This window comes from Echiichthys vipera, assembly GCF_963691815.1.
Source record: "Echiichthys vipera genome assembly, chromosome: 9".
Lineage (NCBI taxonomy): Eukaryota > Metazoa > Chordata > Actinopteri > Perciformes > Trachinidae > Echiichthys > Echiichthys vipera.
In genome coordinates this window covers 23372512-23393382 of record NC_139834.1, presented here as the reverse complement: position 1 = coordinate 23393382, position 20871 = coordinate 23372512, and the positions used below count along the sequence as shown (strand labels likewise).

The 20871-nt window shown below is 39.6% G+C and overlaps 1 protein-coding gene across 1 annotated transcript; it reads left to right on the top strand.

Annotated features, from left to right (window-relative positions):
- The first annotated feature begins 1044 nt into the window (after window positions 1-1044).
- arih2 (ariadne homolog 2) lies at window positions 1045-17934 on the top strand. The gene is made up of 15 exons (XM_083919278.1): window positions 1045-1159; window positions 5571-6118; window positions 9416-9483; window positions 9762-9834; window positions 10972-11113; window positions 12064-12185; window positions 12596-12705; window positions 13071-13188; window positions 13696-13746; window positions 14102-14123; window positions 14457-14608; window positions 14868-15011; window positions 15406-15474; window positions 15587-15712; window positions 16102-17934. The coding sequence occupies exons 2-15, from the start codon at window positions 5849-5851 to the stop codon at window positions 16171-16173; spliced, it is 1539 nt and encodes a 512-aa protein (XP_083775404.1). The 5' UTR covers window positions 1045-1159; window positions 5571-5848; the 3' UTR covers window positions 16174-17934.
- The last annotated feature ends 2937 nt before the right edge of the window (window positions 17935-20871 follow it).

The following is a 20871-nucleotide window of genomic DNA, read 5'->3' as shown; positions in this document are numbered from 1 at the left end:
TAATATGAAAAGATTATGTTAAATGTATTATTGTGAGAGAAGGAGCCAAAAATAATAATTTTCTCATCAAAGTGATATCTAACTGTAGTTTGAGCAAAAAGGAAATTGTCCACAAGTTGATACAAAATGGACACTTTGTCATCAATGTCAGAAAATTGTGTCGAAAGAGAGGAGGCTACTCTCATTTAGGTGACATAGACCTCACCCATACTGTATTCATAACAAAGTAAAACAAACATATTTAAAAATGTATGGATGTGGACAGCTCTTGTGTTTTTTGTGGGCATGCTGATGAAACTTTAAACTCTGTTTTTTAATGTAACCTCACAAGGCAATTTTGTTCAGACTTGTGTTCTTATCAAACTGCTTTTCCCTTAAAGATGTTATATGATATTATGAAAATAAGAACAAGTGTCTTCAGTATTTAATTAATTTTTTCATTTTATATGGAAAATATTTTATTCACAAGCAAACATTGTCAGCCTCCAAACCAACCCTTTCTCATTGTTTAATTGAAGTAAATTCACTTTATAAATCCCTAGCCTTGGTCAAAAACAAAAAGACACAACATTTTTAGATGAAAAGATATTTGATAAACCCCCTGGCATTTAATGAAATGTATGATAACAGAGATTATTAAATACATCTATGTATTGAACATGACAACGTTCATTTATTTATTGATTGATTGATTGATTTTTAATTTTATATGAGATCCTTGTTGTATTTATTTTTTCTATTCATTATTTTTTATGTGAAAACGCTCTTATGTGTGTTGTTATATTTTAGTGTTAAACACTTTCTGTATGAATTGAATATTTAAATAAAAATATATAAATAAATAAAAAAGAGAGGAGAGATATTATATTATTATTATATATTATATTATTATCATTATATATTGTATCGTGTATTATGTTATTAATATTATTATATATTATAAGTATTATTATTATTATTATTATTATTATAGTATTCTAAACGTTTGGGGGAGGCTGGCACGAGACACACGGAAGGGACGTCATTTATAAGTACCTCTGAAACCGTCGATCTTCCGCCTACCAGCCGAGTGGACGGAGTGTAAATCGCTCTGTGGATTTCCCTACACAAAAACCTGTCCTGGTTGTCAACCCAGACATAACCGACGCTTCTCTGAGAGGTAAATACCAACACAAATGAGCGCATCAGTTGTATAAATGTGTCCGTTTAATCCCGAGCTCCAGAGGGCCTTGTTTACATCTCAATCCCCGGACTAGAGTGGGTGAGAGGCGGCGGCACAGCAGGAGACAACGATAAGGGGGTGGCTAACCGGGCTAGCTCTTTTATGTTGGACACTGTTTTTAGGGGACAAAATAAACATTTTCTTAAAAAGGCTGTGCTGGTCTTTAACGAAATGAACCTACCCAACAATTTAACTGGCCAAACTCGTGTGTTTTGCATGCCGTCACTTCGCTGCAGATTATAACTGCCATCACGCTAGCATGGAGCTAATCCGGGCTAACGGTAAACTGGCCAGCCATTCTGTACATTTGACTTCAGGACCGTTTTTTTCATTTTTGCACCCAAATCCGACTGAGATGCAGACGCCCAGCGACAACCAAGCCGTGTTTGGCGTCGCATAAAAATCACCCCGAATATTTTACCTCCCATCCCCCCCGGGACGTGTTATCAACCCTTTGCTGAGTCGCTGTGATACATTAGCCTAGCAGAAATGTGTGTCACCCAGTTGGCTGCCTATTTTTAGCCTGGACCGGGCGGAATGCGAGCGTTCGTCTGTCGCCGGACGAGCCCCGCACCGAGGCCGGCTGGCAGGGTTCCCCGGCTAATCTAGTTTTCTGGAGGGTTTTTTTCCAATCCAGGTGGAGATTTGCGACGCTGCCAGCAAACGACTTTGACACGGCGTCTCTTGCAAATAAATAAATACAAATCACATGTAGAAATAAGCCTACTTAGGGCCGCTGGTGTGTTATGGTGCTTCCCGTGCTAAATTAGATTAGATTCTTTAACACATGTTACATGGTGCGAACACACGTTTTAGCGAAACACAAGCTGACCATCCACACAAAGGGGAACCCCATTTTGACAAGGACATACAAGTTGGCATGACACTATATTATAATAATAATAATACGTTCATTTGATATAGCACCCTTTACAGTCACAGTGCTGTACGTGATACCATTGTTCAAATCAGCAAGCAAAAATAAAAACCAATGAAAATACAAAAAAAAAAAAAAAAATGAAAGCTGCACAGCAAGGTTAGGGAATTGAATTGACCTCCCATAATGCAGTTTCACATTCAAAGGGATTTGATTGCTCTGTCAAAGGGCAGGGTAATTGAGGAATACAACCTGCACTAATCGATCATCCTTCCTGATGATGGGTAAAGAATAACCAGAAGAGCCTCAGTTATCCAGACTTGAATATATATAGTTTAATACAAATGTATGATCAGGGAAACCTTTGGTACAGCGTGTTTGCATAGTCACATTCATAAGCCAAATGCTGAAAGAGCCTCGTCTCAAGGAACAAGGACCACCTTATCTGCTAAGGCGCCAGATTAGCAAACACGTCTTTGCACACACATTTGGAGCAGAGTCACTGATGAATGTAAATTCCACAATTAAGATATTTTAGCATATCATATTTTTCTCCAACAGTAATGTTAGGGTAAAACTAGGCAACTTTTGTCACACAATCTGCTTTGGGTATTTAAAATCATAAGGGCATTTGCAAATGTAAGGTTCAGTACTGTGGACATTTTTAACTGACATTCTGACGTATTTTGAAAGTGATAAATCTGTATAAAAAGATTCCCAAAATTATTAAATTTGTAGACAACAGGCATGTAAAGATGTTTGCCTGATGCCTACACCATGCCGTCATTTATGCATTACTGCTTTGCTGTTATATGCTTGCGGTTATCTTTTGGTTCCACTTTCAGGACTTTCTTGTCCTGTATGGTATCCAATCTTACTTTCCGGTATGCAAAGATTAAACTGTAGGAAATCTTCCTATCACGACCAAAATCATCATGGTTATCAATATTAATATTAATGTGGTATTGTAAAATTAGCTTAAAATGTCCAAGCAAATACGATACACGCACTGACCTTATTTTTGTTAAATTTTATACTGAAAATAAAGGAATAAAACTAGCCGTACTATGCACTTTTAATTTACACAGACCTAACATCCTTAAGAAAACATGCACAGACCCCACATCAAATGAACATTCACCTTAATGGTAAAGGAAAAAAAGGCACCCTCTTTTAAGCAGTCTATTTGCTGGACAGTATTTACTGGATTTTTCTAAGTGCGATAATCAAACAGGGTTTTAATTATTGTAATACTATCCGTTGGGATTTTAAAGTGGTTTTATAGTGAGACCAGTAACCATTTTATTTCTATCAGTTTGTCAACTAGTAGCCAAACTTACCTGATGTACAGTGCGGTTATAACTTTTGACATCTCTTGAATGTGGCTCACGTGCTGGATCTCTGACCCCTTACACTGTCCGTCTATTTTGCAAGGGCATTGTCAGTTTGTCTCTTTCCCTCATCTTTAAGGCTAAAGCATCTTCAGCTTATCCTCTAAACAATGTTTTAAGCTTTAATGCATACCCTGTGTCCCACCCGTGTCTATCAGATCTGCAGGGTAGTAGGATCGAAAAACAACAGAATACAGTATATGAACAAGAGCAGATTTATGAGAGTGAGAGTGAGTCAAATGGTGTGTAGCTGTAATCGGTCGACTGTGCAGGCTAGGAGGGACATTGGACATAATCCAGTTCCACGTAATTTCTAGCCTGCAAGGACAATGAATAGTTTGCCAACAGGCCACACTGTCCCATAAATAAACCACATTTAGGAGCTATTTTAACTGTTGACAGTACATTCCAACCTGGTTTATGAGGTCTTCCTTTCTATCTTCATATAAAATGTTCTTGGAACTATGTGCAAGTACATAAAGTAAAAAAAAATCCTTATTTGTGTACACATACTTGGCCAATAAAGCTGATTCTGATTTGACATAATCTGTAATAAAATATAATTCTAAATAGAAAAGGCAGGTGATCTTGACATGACAAAGCTAAAACTGGCTACAGAACATATTTATATATTAAGGAAGAGTTTGATTTAGAATGAATTAAAAGAAATGGTAATGTAATTGTTTTTTTTTTTTAATATATCTACTGCAAAATTACAACAGAATCTATTACATGGTTAATTTTATTTTTCTTAAATGCATGTTATCTATGGGCAAACCTGGAAACATCATGTCACCCTCCACACAGGATAGGCTGGTGGTTTCTAACCTTGCATTCACAACAAAAGCGATGGAGACATTGAAAGCGTCAAACTGCCATTCAAAATCAATGTAAAAACCACTGGCACAGTTGTCTTCATAATAGATATATTATTTGTGAAAATAATGCGTTGGAAATCATAGATTTTAAAAGAAAAAGGAACACTACTTTGTATTTGATAGCCACCAAGATTCTGTTCTGAGGCTCAGTTTAAGGGAGTTGACTGGGGAGGTTTGTCCATAAGTAAGACTAATGACATACTGCACTGTTATAACAAATACATAACAAATATAACCTGCTCTGTGAAATTAAACAGTGTGATCAAAATGTGTCTTCAGAAATTAGGACCCAGAAATACTGAGGTGATCTTGTCTCTAGACTGTGAACCACCAGCGCTGCTGTTCTTCATGGCTTTACTCAATATGCTAGCATTTTTATCCGTACAGATACAAAATTCACCTGCTACTAAACTACCTTTGAGTGTTTTAATAGGCCAAACACATCTCCAAAAGCTTTTACCTTTTCCAAACTATGCTGCAAGTTATAGCCTAGAGAGAGAATACAGACAATAAGTGTCAAATTATTGTTCAGTCAAATTCAGAAATGTTGTCTCATTGGTTATCGTTATATTGATTTTTTTTATCTGGTGCAAAAAAAAACAACATATCAGCATTATATATCGGCCATCTGTCAAATATGCTGACTTTTTTTGTGTGTGTGTGCGCGATCCCATTAACCTCCTCACTGCTGATAATGCAGATGGCTGGGTTCCAATCAATGCCTCTTAGGAACATTTTTAGACTGTATGATTATATGGAGATTCCTTTCACCAATACACAACTTTTGAGAAGTTGGTGGGTATTTGCACTCAGCAGAATTGAGGATAAAGCGCTGAGAACGGTGGGCATTCATTACATAAATACAGTATTTGTCTTATCAGTCAAAGAACTAAAGTGCACTGAACTGCTGGCAAGTACTGTCCTACATGTTTGAATAAGTAAAGACATTTTTATTAGCCCCAATTAGACGGCTAGCCTAATCTTACAGGAGACCCACAAATACTTGACATATTTAGATAAAGAATTTTCTTTAAGAATTGCATACAATTCATAAAACTAGACTCATCAGCAGGAACGATCAACAACTTTGATTACGTATGCATGTTTTGTCTCTGTCCCCCACTTTCCCTTCATTACTCCATTTTTGTTCTGTTTTTGTAGTGCCCTTATTTATTTATTCCTTTTCTACTCTTTTTCTTCAGTCTTTTTTCCTCTTCAGATCACCCTGTAACCAGCTTTCAAAATGAGTGACGGGGAGTGTGACTTCTTCTGCTTCTTCCGCTGCTGCTGAGCGCGCTCTCTACGCGCCTCAGGCAGACAGGCAGGGTGTCTCTGAACAGTGACACAAGTAGGTGGACAGTGGCGCGGGGAGAAACAAGGAGGTAGTGCTTCAAACAAGCCATTTTAATCAATTGGACCACTTGGATCCGACAGGTAGGCGAGCGGTCTACCTGTCTGGGTGGTTGATTCAATCGATTGGATGTCTGTTGACATGAACAGCCAGGCATCTGACAGCAACGAGGAAGACTTTGGGGTGAACTCTGAAGAAGAGGAAGATGATGATGATGATGGAGGAGAAGAGGATGATCAGGGCGACATTGCAGCCTACTACGAGGGCGTGGCCAGCGACGTGGAGCAACAGGGCGCCGACTCCTTTGATCCAGAGGAGTACCTGTTCACCTGTCTGACCTACAAAGAGAGTCAGAGGGTGCTGATAGAGGAGGTCAACACTGTGGCTGCTGCACTGAAGGTGAGCTTCTGTGATGCTACATTTTCACATTTCCAAGAACTAAATAATATGTTCTCAACATAGTATTTGTAAATGCAGGAAATGAAACTAGCACTTAATTAGTACACAAGAACAAGGTGCTGAGCAGTGTCCCTAAAGTCAGATAAATTGGTCTGGTTAGTTGTTCATTGCCTGTCAGGCAGGCCTTGCTTTCAGACTTTGTCCTTGCACTAGTACACTTTAAATGACCATGAGTAAAAAATAAGGCATTTGGATGTGTGTTGCACAGAACTGGAATGAGAACCACGCGGTTGTAACATTTTCTGTAGAAAATTGCGCAAAGAATGGAACAGACAGTCCTGTTACTCTGATTGGTTTACGGCAGGTCAAATTGTGCCCCTACTGTCTGTGATTTAGGGATGCTTTGTTAAGCCAGCACACACAGTCAAATATAATTAAAGGTTCTCTGTGTAACTTTCAGAAATCCCTCGTTCTTAGCAGAAACCCGTGGCCGTTACTGAACTGCAGTCAGCATCCTGTTGCTCATGCTCGCACACTCCATAGATGTGAACGAGTACCAGCCAACCCGCAAGACTGAGCGTAATTGGAGTCCGACTCCCCGCCTGATCAGCAATCTAGTTGCTGCTGCTACACAGCCGGGGCCGCTGCTCCAGAATTTATAATGGAGAAACAGCATGTGTGGACTGCCGGTTGTTAGTGATATAAGTGAAGTCCCACCCACTGATCTGTAATTATTAGGTCTGTAGTGTGAGTGGGTCCCACCCCTATAGGTGTCTAGGGGTGGGACCCGTCTTTCTCCCGTCTCAGGGGAAAACGAGGGGAATGATGCACGGCCCTTCAAAAATATGACTGCGTTTCTAACAATGCAAAGCTTAACGCAAATGGGTGAAGTATTCCTTTAATGGTAACAAAATAGTAATTCCTGCACTGAGACTGTTAAACAAATCACTGTATAATGCTTGCAAAGTAAGACTTGAAGGGGACAGAAAGTATAATGGCAGGTCTCCAATCAAATCAGTATGTAGACACTTATACTGTAGATGTACAGCCTGCCCAGCTAGTCTCTCCCTGAGTTGCGAGTGCATTTCTTTGAAAATATGCAATGCGGCAACAAGTAAAGTCTAAATATAATAAACACATCTCCCTCCAAATACAAAAAACACTTTTATTGGCTTAATAAAACTATTTTGTGCATGCCTACACTTTGTCGATTAAGGTTTTTCTTCTATTAAAATTATCAGCCTGAAACAGTTATAATTATACTTGGTTACAAATCTGTCTGACGGTTAACATTGTACTGAGTGCCCACATTAATATTAATGCATTATTGCAGCTAGACTAAATGAGACTATTGGGGATTATGAGGTTATATCATGTTGAACATGGCCTTTTATGCTTCATATGCCCTTTTCACAGAAGACATTTTGACTTGTCACTCAAGGAAAAGCACCGGTGTAGATAATAAAAATTAATGATTTAGGGTCCTTATATTGTGCATGCTCGCTCACTGTCACGGGACACATGACTAGTGCGGAATAGAGATGCAAGAATGCACCGGCTGGTTGTCAGCTGATCCATTATGACTGATATATCACTGCGGTACACTATACAGCTACAGACCCATCATGTCCTTCATTGTGGGTGAAGAAGACACAGCTCGCAATGCACCTGCAAGTCCGATATAAGCCTTCGAGGAACAACCGTAGAAACATTTGCAACAACTTATTTAACCAGGCTCTTAACAGACAGATCGTCACCATCTCCACGGCACCTTGTCAGCACTGGACAAAAGCACGAGTTCTCATCCTGGGTTAGGAGAAAGACGGTTCTGACTTGTCACAATCGTCTTGGGCGGCGCTAATCTCTAGGTGCATCAACAGTGCCCTTGCAAAGTAGATCGCAGAAGGGGAAGAGAATGGAGAGTAACGCCCTACTTCACGCTTTTACACAATTATACATAATCACTCCTTTGAGCTACACAGCACAACTACAGTCTTCTGTAAACAGAACTGGGCAGCTCCTGTAGGAGTAGTTGCCCCTTACGCTATCTCCACTATCTGTTTTGCAAGGGCACTGACTGCTTAGCTCCGCCCCGAGAAGACTGTGATTGGATCAAGAAATACAAACAAACCAGAGCTGTTCATTTTCCCTATCCTAGAATGATAAGCCGGTATAGCCAGACAATACTTAAGTGCAGACACAGCGCTGTGGAGATGGGTCTCGCATAGCCAGACCTAACAGTTGACTAATATGAGCCATATATGTCTCGCTTTTAGTGCTAGGTAATACGATTTATTCCTCTATAGAATCATCTTCCTGTCTCATCCAATATTCACTATGCAGTAACAGCTGAGAGAGTATATTAAGTCACCAGCAGGGAAATTAGTACCTGAACTCCATTTACTTGGTCCAGATCATCCGTGCTGTGCTTAAGCGTGCTTGTCCCTCCTCCCTCTTCCCCCGCGGCCCAGGCCTGCTTGTAATTACATTACTTAAAATGATCCGGGCCTTCAGCGGCATCTTTTTAAATGTCCATCGCGGGGAACAGTCGTATATATAAATATTCTCAATACTACCGTCAAGGCTCATGCATGTGCATTTCTACTTTACTAAAGCCCACCTCTCTCAACTGTGCCGCGCCTGGGCACACAACAGTTACTCACACTGGTCAAACGAACTAGACTGTAGCCGTCACTCGTGCCCTTGGCTTTAGGGTGATTGCCCTCCCTCTTCCCCCGCGGCCCAGGCCCGTTTGTACATGGCTCGGCTGCTTCTTGCTAATACGTCATCACCCCTCTGCTCTTGCTCTTGCCCGTACTCGTGTGCACAATTGTGCACGTACATGTGTATCCGTACTTTACAAAAGCCCACCTCTCTCAACCTGACCGTGGCCAGCAAGCTAAAGTGAATTGAAGTCTTAAAGTAGCTTATTCTGTCTTTCCACTGATCAATAAAGCAAAAGGTAGGCTGTTGAATCAACAACAGTATAAAACAGTTTAGGTTTTTACACTCATAAAACTTTGGGTTTTGTATTTTGTTAAGTTTCTTGTTCTGTGCCCAAAATAGAAGCAAAAGGAAGCCTTGTGTTATTAGGGCTGACAGCAGGGTCAGAGTCATGAAGCATTTCCTTCTCATGAAAGAAGCAGAATCAGCTTATTATCCATTACAGCAAACGGGCAAATTGGGGCTATGAGAGCTGTGTTGCATTATAGATTAGCAGACTTTCAAGACAGCCAAGTCACTCATGGGTCACTGAAGCACCATTTCAGCGATCTCTGTTCTGTATCTTTCTCTCAGGTTTTACCAGCAGTAGCAAAACTGATCCTGGTGCATTTGCACTGGCAGATTTCACAAATACTGGACAGGTATGGCTTTTCTGCTGCTTCCCCGCTCCTGCCTCTTTCATTTTTATTCTTGTGGTTTTACATCACTCTTTCTCTGCTTCTCAGCCTCCCTCTCCCCATTTTTAAAAATTTTAACTCACAATTCTCTAGTCTCTTAATTTTCTCCTTTACCTCTGTTACTTTATATTTCTATGATTTATCTCATTTTCTGTCTACTTCTCGTTCCTTTACACTGCAGCTTTATATTTTTCTATCTCTCATCCTTGTCTGACCCTTGGTTCTGTCCATGTTCCCCACAGATATAAGTCCAACTCATCTCTGCTGTTGTCGGACGCCCTGGTCCAGCCCAGCAGCACCTGCAGATCCGTCACTGTGAGTAACAGACTACATGCGATTAATAAGGCCTTACTTCTGGGTATATGTTAGGGTTTACTTGCTTTGTTTATATTTTATCCAGATTTTTTAAAATATCATTGGTATCCTGTGACCTAGTTAATAATTGCTATAAAACGGTTAATTGGTTACCAGCCTGGTTCTTGAGGGTTCACAAGGGTGCCATGGCCAAGCAGGCAGCAAAACACCTCATCAAAGCATTACATGATAAAAAGAGACAGTTTACAAACAATAAGTTAAAAGAGATCAACAATGTGCAAATTGATTTACAGATAAAGTGCAGCATCTTGATCATTGAGTACAAATCCAAAACACAGGGCGACTGAATTGCATATTTTATCTTTTAAAATGTAGCCAAAGGCTTCCGCTGTAATGAGATCTGCCATTTTCATTTTTTAGCTGGTTGATTTAATTTTCCAGCATATCGAGGTTTTGTATGCAACTCTCGAATGCAGTTTGTATTCTCTTTGACACAGCCTGTTGGTTGTGAGGCTGCAGAGGTAATCACAGAGCCACAACAGCCCCTAACCAACATTGTTTGAACGGGACAGCTGGCAAGGCGGGACTACACGCTGTATTGATGCGCAAGTCAGGGGAGGGAGTCAAAGAGTGACAAAGCAGTGTTGAGAGTAGCCTCAGTTATTAATAACTTGCATAAATATTTGAAGGAAATATTTCAACTTCTCTACCTCTCTTTTTTTTCCTCTCCCTCTCTCAAACACACACGTGCCTGGGTACAGTCCATCTCTGACAATAGTGCTACTATAATGTATAAGGTTGGCAGATTGTGGGCATGGTTCTCTTTCAAAACCATGTGTTTAATACGATACAATCTCCTTTAATTATACATTAGAAGTTTAAAATTCTGGTATAGTGAGGGGTTCGAGTGGGTGATTGGTTGAACAGTGCATATCACCTCAAACGCACTAGGCTCCAATGCCTCTCTTGCTTCCGTAATGACAGCTGCTATATGAAATCACACACTTCGTTTGGTTCTGTGTGAATTAACAAAGCTGGCATTGCGACGTACCTTCATTGCAGCGCATTTGCGGAATATCTGTGTGAAAGCGGCTTGTGTTTGATGCCGTGTTCATGAATTCTGTGTTTGTGTTTCAGACCCCTCAGTCCCTCCAGTGCGGTGTGTGTCTACAGGTCGTACGGAGAGACTCGCTGCTGGCACTGCCCTGTCAGCACTCCTTCTGCAAAGGATGCTGGGAGCAGCACTGCACTGTCCTGGTCAAAGATGGCATGGGAGTAGGTGAGCAGAGTTTGTGTGTGTATCTGTGTAGTCATCAAAGGTGGTATTAGAGTGGGTGAGTCACTCATTGTTTGATTTGTAATCCCAAGTGTCTGTTCATGTATCTGTATGTCTGTTCTTCTATGTCTGTGTTTGTTTGTCTACTTAGAGTTTGGTCATCTGATCCTTTTGGAAGTGTATTTAAGCCTATGCTTTCCTGCCAGACCAGTAGGGTTTGCAGTCTAGTGTTTAGTTTAAGGCCAGCTTTATCAGTTACTTAACAATACTGTCTTTAATAACAGAAAACCCCATTGATCCCGCCTGAATGTTTGCACACAGGTCCATATTTGTTTGTACGTCTAAAAATCCTTGTGACTTTGAGGATGAGGGGGGTGTAATATGAGGTTTTGATGACTCCCATCTGGTATAAAATGTACTTGGCAGGCATCCTCCTACCTATCATGTGTGTATCTGAGAAAGAAAGTGTGTCGCTCAGCAGGAGAGCGGATGGAAGTGTGGGTGTGTACACGGATCAGTTATAAGTTGTGTGCATTCAAGTTTATCAGACTCTGTGTACTTTTGTTGTGAGCGTGGTGGAGAAGAAGTGCTTTCGTACGTGCGTGTGTGAGCATATTTGTACACAGTATGTCCCTCTGCTACTTTCTAACAGACTCTGATAAAGTCAGTCTCCATAACTGAGTCCTTCAAAAGCTTGATAAGTGTCCCTCTATCAGCTGTAAGAAGGACATGTTGATGATGAAAGATGACCCCGATCCGGTTTCTGGGTCACTGTTACACTAGAAACCAGCCCCCTTAAACCAAACACAACTCACTATTGGGGCCTTAGTAAAGAAACACACAGTCAGCAGTTGCAGCCTTTGTAGGCCAGTGTGTGTACAGTACATGTTGCTTCTCTTACTATCCCTCGTCTGTGATTCAGGACTCTTCGTAATAAATTTTTGTGTGTTCAGGTATCTCGTGTATGGCTCAGGACTGTTCCCTGCAGATGCCAGAAGACTTTGTCCTGCCGCTGTTACCAGGAGAGGAGCTGAAGGACAAATATAGACGCTACCTCTTCCGAGACTACGTTGAGGTGTGTGTGTGTGTGGCTGCCGATTCTGTTTGCTCAGATGCTGCGGCAAAGGTCTGCATTTACAATAAATGAGAGCCATGTGTTAAGGGAATGAGGAGAGAGGAAGTCAAAGTCTATCATTGAATCTCCTTCACACAGCATTAATTCTGAATTCTCTCTCTGTTTATCACATCCTTCACTGTCTGACTCACCAGTCAGGTTCTGTCTACATTTATTTATGCAAATTATATCTCAAATTAGACATTTGTGTTTTCCTTAAAGAATCATTCACTCAAATTACAAAGAAAAACATTTTCACATTTATTCATCCAGGTTTTGAGATGACTGTGCCTGAGATTTCTGCCTAAGATTAAGATGAATACAATTTTCTTGTGGTGCTAATAAGCTCTGTTTCTGTATCTTTCCTGCAGAGTCACTTCCAGTTGCAGTTGTGTCCAGGTGCAGACTGTCCCATTGTCATCAAAGTGCAGGAGCCCAGAGCGCGCAGGGTGCAGTGTAGCCGCTGCAGTGAAGTCTTCTGGTACGACACACACACACCAAATGTTGATCTATAAAAATAACGATTTGACAAAAACTACAATTTTAATTAGCCGTATTAGATTGAATGACTTTTAATTGATTTAAAAAAATAATAATAATAATTTGCCTCCCTGCTAGCTTTGACACCAGGTTTTCGGTTGACTCTTGTTTTAGAATAAGTTACATTCTTTGACAAATGTAATCCAAACTTAAGATGAAAAATAATGAAAGTTGAATGAAAAATGATGGCCACACATAAGAAGCATGTTAATTCTACAGTGACCTGTGTTGTTGAACCATTACTAACATTTTATATGAGTCCAGAATTTGTCCTGAGAGTTTTCTGTTGCTTTTTCTCCCTCGCAGTTTTAAATGCCGTCAGATGTACCACGCACCCACAGACTGTGCAACGATTCGGAAATGGCTGACCAAATGTGCAGATGACTCGGAGACGGCAAACTACATCAGCGCACACACTAAAGATGTATGATCGATATGTACATGTACACACAAGCATACAGTCATGTACATACCAAGGCAGCAAAGTTATTTTTTTCAGTAAAAAATTTTGATTAATTTGTGTGATTTTTGGAGATCAATTAGTTTTTTTACATTTTTCTTTAGTGTTCTTGTCGTTTATTGCTGTTCACACTTTTATTGTTGTTTGCACTCCAGAAGCTGACCTGAAATTACTTTGACAGTAGTTCTTTTAGTTGTTGTGGTTGTGAAATCAATTTATAAACATCATGTCCACGGCCTGTCTTTAATTGACGGAACAGCAGTTGTGATAGCTGTAAAGAGCAAAAACGTTAATTTTTACTAGATTTTTTTTGGGGGGGTCCTGGACTGCTGCCCCCTTACATTGCTTTATAGTAATTATAGTAATTCTAGGTTTGAGTTATTCCTTATATCCTAAAATTGAGTGTGAAGCCACATTTTAAATAATCGTCTTTCCCTGATTTCATCATATCATCGTTTATTTCTCTTCTAGTGTCCTAAGTGCAATATCTGCATTGAGAAGAACGGAGGGTGCAATCACATGGTGAGTCAAGAGATGAAAATCACACTTTCCCAGAACACAGGAAATGCTAAAAATATGTTTAGGTTCTGAGAGCCTGAGGGAATACTTCTGAAATTGAAGCTGAAGTCTTCAACTTTAGTAGTTTGACAAGTGGTTAGACAGTCCCTGCTCAGATATGTTACCTGATATGTGTGTATTTTATCGCATGGTTTATAAGCTGTATGCAGTTGTGTTGAATAAAGAACTGACTGGATTTGTATAAAAAACATTCAGCTTCTGATTTGCTCTGATTCATTCATAATCTGACTTGCATGGTTGTTTCTTCAGGTGTCTTGTTCACTAATTTGACTTCCTCCTGTGTCTTTGTTTATTTCAGCAATGCTCCAAGTGCAAACACGGTAAGTCGTTTTCCTCATATGATCCAGTGAAGCATGATTTCACTGTTCTTAGAGGCCCTTTATATCCAACTAGAGGCATGATGCGTCACACAAAATGTAGCCATCAAGCATAAATGTACATATAGTTGAGTAGAGTACCTAAAATGAAATAAATAAACTTAAATAACTTCTGTAGCTATAGTTTGAAAATAGCAAGTATTAGCTAGTTTAGCTTTGCTAAAGTCCCTTTTAGGCTGTTCTATGATACAAACGTCACTTACTCTACACACTGTGCAATGTATATACTGTATGTAGTGGGGAGCCAATAAATGTGCGTTTTGTGTCTCCTGAAAGACTTCTGCTGGATGTGTCTCGGTGACTGGAAGACTCACGGAAGTGAATACTACGAGTGCAGCCGCTACAAAGAAAACCCAGATATAGTCAACCAGAGCCAGCAGGCTCAGGCCAGAGAGGCCCTCAAGAAATACCTCTTCTACTTTGAGAGGGTGAGTTTCTTTGGATCCACGTTCATATTTGGCTTGAAGTCTTAAAACCTTGAACTAGGCACAGATAAAAAGATATTAATTTTTTTAGGGACATTTGTGTCAAAGCCATTCTAAGGTCAAAAAAATCATGGCACACTGCCTGAAGTTCGTAACAGGAACATTTTATTAGAACAGGTCCAATCCATTATAGCTCTTGATTTACAGGAGAAATATTTGCTCTGTAATATCATTTTTATTTATTTGATCTGCACCTCACCAGTGGGAGAATCACAACAAGTCTCTGCAGTTAGAGGCTCAGACGTACCAGAGAATACAGGAGAAGATCCAGGAGAGAGTGATGAACAACCTGGGAACCTGGATCGACTGGCAGTACCTGCATAACGCCGCAAAGCTACTGGCTAAGGTACTCACACACTAAACTGCAAACGTCTTCTAGATGCAGTAGTAATAAGTTAGTTAAATGCAGAAAGAGTCAGAGATGGTACACCAACAATATTAAGTCAGAATTTTGTTTTGGATTTATTCCTGAAACTGCATACGATCGTATAAGTGGCACAAAAAGGGGTGACAGGTCACCTGATTTCACCTTCTCTTTCCTGATTGGATAACTTTTGATGTGAAGATCTGTCCTGTAAATTGCATGTGTTATTACTTAAAATAGGACATGTGTTCTTCTAAGGTTTAATATTATCCATTTAGTGTCAAGTAGATCTGTACCAGTGAAGTGGTAGAATCAGTGGAAGATCATGATTATACATTACCAACTTAATTTTGGTGTCTTGTCTTTTTGTTTGCAGTGTCGCTACACACTGCAGTATACATACCCTTACGCATATTACATGGAGTCCGGTCCTCGCAAGAAACTGGTGAGAAACAAAGATCTCTCCACGCCTGTCTATTATTGCAGAACACGCATTGTAGAATAATATAGTAACTATATTAAGGGTGACACTTTGTTTTATCTGTCCTACTCTTCAGTTTGAGTACCAGCAGGCCCAGCTGGAAGCTGAAATAGAAAACCTGTCGTGGAAGGTTGAGCGGGCCGACACTTATGAGAGGGGAGTGGTAGGAGGCGAGGGGGAGCTCAGCGCCAGTGACAGAGGGGTAAGAGCTGTGGAAAGGATTGTTGTGATATCTGATACAGACATTCATGTTTCCAGAAGGATGATTTTTTAAATATTTTTGGGGATTCTCTGACTGTTCATCTAAGACCATAATCAGGTCAAACATATCATTTGTCCAGTACCTTGGGTTTATGTATAAAAACCTGCAAAACTAATGACCTCAGCTGCACTTTGTGTTTAGTGTTAATAAGCAAATGATAGCATGCTACACAGTGAACTAAAATGGTGAACATGGCAAATATTATACCAGCTAAACATCAGAATGTAAACATTGTCTCTTTGAGCATTTTCCAAGTATTCTCTTGTTAGTGTCTTTGACGACAATAACTGATGTTTTTGACGGGTTTTTATTTATTTTATTTTTTACAGGATCTGGAGAATCAGATGCACATTGCTGAGCAGAGGCGACGCACGCTGCTGAAGGATTTCCATGACACCTGAAGCTCCACCGCTTCTGCAAAGCACCAGCATCTCCCTCCCTAGTTCCTTTCTTCCTCTTACCTTTGCTTCCTTCCATGACTCATCCCTCGGTGCAGTCATACTGACCCCTACTTTTGCTTCTCTACACACGCTCGTTTGCTTCCCTCTGTCTTTCCCTCCTCTCACTCCCATAATGCTGCAGAGTCACAGAATGGCACGATTGTATCTCTCCTCCCTATTCTCATCCTCACTACATGTTCTGGCTCCAGAGCATTACATGTACCGTGGTTGCACTTGTTACAGATTTTCAGACCTGATCACAGAGGTCAAATTTTGAGGTCTTGTCGTATTTCTGAGAACAGTAGGTATGCTTTTATTCCACATCAGGCATTTAGACACTGACAAAAGCAGCTAAAAGCAACATGTTGCCCGCCGAATAGAGTCCGAGATCTTATTTTCCAACATTATTCCTGTGATTCTGGACTAATCATTGGAGACAAAGGGTGAAATGATGGAGATGCTTTTGTTTTTAGGCAGATAAAATACATTATCTTTAAGGTGACTGTGCTGACTGAGCATATGTATTTGGTGGTTTCACATAGACCATAATGACTATGGGCACTTCCTGTGAGTTGTACCTGTGAAACTTATTGGATTGGCCTGGACACATGCAAAGTTGATTTTTGGGACACATTTAATTTCAGTTACTTCTCCTAAGCTGCAAAGGTTAAATGACATGCATAGATAAGAAATTGATTGCAGCAAAGATGATGTCTTAGTTGTGGAAAATGTAGTGGAGGAAGTGTGATACTTCTAGATTAAACATGTCAGTGCCCAGGCTTTGTTTAGTTTTAAACTAACTTTACTATCAACTAGGACAGGTGCAACTCTAAAGGCCAATGAAGAATTCTCAGTGGCAGATTTTGGAGACCTTTCATTGTAAAGATGCTTTTTGGAAGTATTTATATTCTGCCATAAATGTGTATATGGTGTCTTTACTGTGGAAAAATTGTAACCTCGCAGTCCCATATACTCATTGAACTAAACAAAATGCAGTATTTTCCTAGTATGATGCATGTTCCTGTAAACAAAGTACTAATGACTAAGTTGAATGTGTGTTTAAATGACTTACCTTAGATTTGGTTGCTTTTATTTTGCAATAAACACTGGCAATTTTCTTTGTGTTAGTACCTAACCTGACCTACTACTGCCAGCAAATAGTTGCTCGTCATTATGGTCGAAGTAAAACTACTGAGTGACTTAGTCCCACTCTTGTCTCTTTGCATTCTCATGCTGATGTTGTTTCTTGATTGTGTTCAACTAGTGTAGATCCAAACCGGTGTGAGGCAGACCTTCTCCATTAAAAACATTTGCACCTCCAGTGATCAGATGATGAAGTTAAGTGTAAGTGTCAGCCATTCATGCAGATGACACCACCCACCAACATTGACATAACAGTCGCACGCACATACCAGGCACACATTGACACATTCATGCCCAAACACTCCGCCGCAGAAATGACACGTAACCAGTTAATTTCTCCTTCACCCATTTTGTGCCCTCTTCTTTCTTGACATTCATCCCCTCGCTTTATTTTGCTCTTTATTTTCTCTTTTCGTCCTGCTCACATTGTTCACTTTTCTTCTGGAAAATGGCTGTTGATAGATAGATCGTTTAAAAAAAAATGGGAAAAAAAGAAAAAAAAATACAAAAAAAATTGTTGTAATTTTCAACGGTTGTACATTAATACAGAAATAGAGTTACTGAGAGTTTTTAAAACCAGACCCTGTCTCTTGTGTGTTCATTACACACACACACACACACACACACACACACACACACACACACACACACACACACACACACACACAAACAGAAGATAAAACCTGCTCAATTTTACTTCAATTTAAATCAAAGTGGCAAGTAAAGGTGATATGTTCCAAAAATAAAATGGGACGATCAGTGAAAACTATTTGTGAAAAAGTCATGTATCTCTACCTCTACCTTCTACTCCGCTCTGTTACCAGAGCCCTGTGTGTGTGTGTGTGTGTGTGTGTGTGTGTGTGTGTGTGTGTGCGTGTGTGTGTGTGTGCTCCTAATGGATCTGCTGGAATCAACCCGCCTGACCTGCAACAACCAATCAGAGCCAAGTAGTCTTTGACGCACTGTCAATGACTGCTCTGAGCTCTGATTAAACTGTGAAACCAGGCATCGCTTATCTAATATGAATGAATATTATATCACTGTATTGCCTATTTCTCACGTAAAGTGTTTTCCTCACTTATTTTTACTGTTTAGCTGTGTAATGAGAAGGTGCTTGGTTATGGCTCAACTTGGTCACAAACCTCCATTTACAGCTAACCGGTACACTAAAATATTTTTCTGGGAACACTATATGAAAAATAGGAAATACATTAAGAGAATATTCATTCATATTAGATCTGTGATGTCTAGTTTCACAGTTTGCGTGAAATCTAGCAGATGCCATTCAGAGCAGACAGTGAGCAGAAGGTGGAACTATATGACTTTTTCACAGATGGTCTGTCTCATTGTGCTGTCGGGATATAACGACAGTTTCAGCAAATATGAAATGAACGGAAAGCTACTGTCTTCAGCTTTAAGAGTAGGTTCATATGGCACTGTAAATTAGAATTATTATATATAATAACACCTTCCAACAACAAAACCACCTGGACACTGAGAAGTTTTGGAGCTAAAAATGCATCTGATATTTATAAATAAAACATTGTTTTTGTTGGCATTGACGACCCATTGGTCATAAGTAGATTCATTTAAAGGAGCTGTTTTCAACATTCGGAACAATATAGCAGCAACTTTTTTCTGTGAATAGATATAGGTCAGTAATGGCATCCTGAGCAGAGGATGAAGTCACTCTCCCTCTGTGTGTGTTGTATTCTGAGCTTCTCTGTTTGCTTTGATGCTTATGGTGAAAAAACTTTGGTATTTCATGTATTTGGACACAGTCTGTGAGAGTGGAGGCAAACCCAGCCTACGTTTTTTTCTTTATCATTACTGTAGTGTGTTGGTCTGAGGGTAGTCTATTGAGAGAAATGACAGATACATGCTACATTCTAATTGCTTTTAAGTGTATAGTCCATATTTTACAGTTATTAAAATGTTTTGTACTTCCCAGCCATTCAAGTACTCAATGTGCCACTCACTGATTTCATTTAGACTTCAGATCTGTCATGTAGGTTAGGGGCCAATGTCATTCTTCATATTGAAATATTTATAATTTTTCTCAACAGTTACTTGTTGTTAACACATGCAGCAGAAACCGAGGCCACCTCTGACATTTGCAGGTTGGCACCTATTTTCTCACAGGGCCCAGAGTGTCTGCCACAGCCTAATATAGTTAGATGTAATTGCGTGCCAACTGCCAAGATGATATTAGCCGCTCCAACGCTATGTCTGACCTTATGTGTGTGTGACCCAGTTTCATCTTTACACACTTACATGGAGTGAGGGGAGGATTGCACCCTCAAGTGTTTATTCCAAAGCAGGACAGGCAGCCGCTCCCTATTATGAAACAGCTCTACGGCTGTAGAATAGTCAGAAACCAACCTAAAACAGGGCGTGTTCAGATTAAGTGGGACACATTTTGCATTTCTGACCTCTGTGATATCTGATAACCTCCTTCTAAATGACCGTCCAGAATACAGTATTATTGCTTTTGGAGATGCAATATATTTTTAGTTACATAATATTAAAATCAGGTCAAGTTTACTGATCAGTTGCATGATATATGATACATCTGTTTGAAGTATTTGTACTTTACTTGAGTATTTCCTTAATAATCTGTTTTATTCTTCTACATTTCAGAGAGACGCATTGTAAAGTTTACTACAATACATCAATTAAAAAAACTTTAGATAAAAAACAGAATACACTCAACTAATGCATTATGATGTAAAATAGACTCAACAGTAATATATAAAGTAGTAAATTTACTCTACTTTTACTAGTTACAACATTTAAAGCATCAATAATTAGAATACAATAATATGCATTATTATAAAATGAGCCATTATGCATAATTAGTACTTTGATGCTAATAAGTGTATTGCTACTTTCACTTGAGTAAAATATCTGAGTTATTCTTAGCCACTATTTTTTTAAAGCCAAATATAAGATCAAATAAAAAAGTCCCACAGTGGGGAAATTTACAGCATTATAGGAACAAAAGAGGAAGTGCAAATAACAAAAGCATCAGTAACAGATGCAAAATACGAACTATAATAGAATAGAATAGAATTACTTTAATGATCCCAGACTGGGAAATTATTTTACCGGGAGCTGCTGTTACAGGCTGCCACATAGTACGGCGCCATAGCAACAATGCACATGAATATGAACATAATAAGAAACTATGTAAAAAACATTTAACAGTTGAAAATAGCTAAAAACGTAAAAAAGGATTAAGTGAAAGTAAAACAGAAAAAGTGATAGTAATATATGGCGCAAAGCATGCAGGGATATTGAGTTCAATTGAATTTGATTTACATTTCCAGATCACAGAGTAGGTAAATGCCACACTCTATGACTTGTTTAGGATTTACATAAACCCAACAATTCCCACTTTGAGAACACAGTGGCAACGAAAACCTTCCCTTTAACAGCAGGAACGAACAGACCCAGCTCTGTGGAGGACGGACATCTGTCTGCACCGGTTGGGGAGAAAGAAAAGCAGAGATAAGA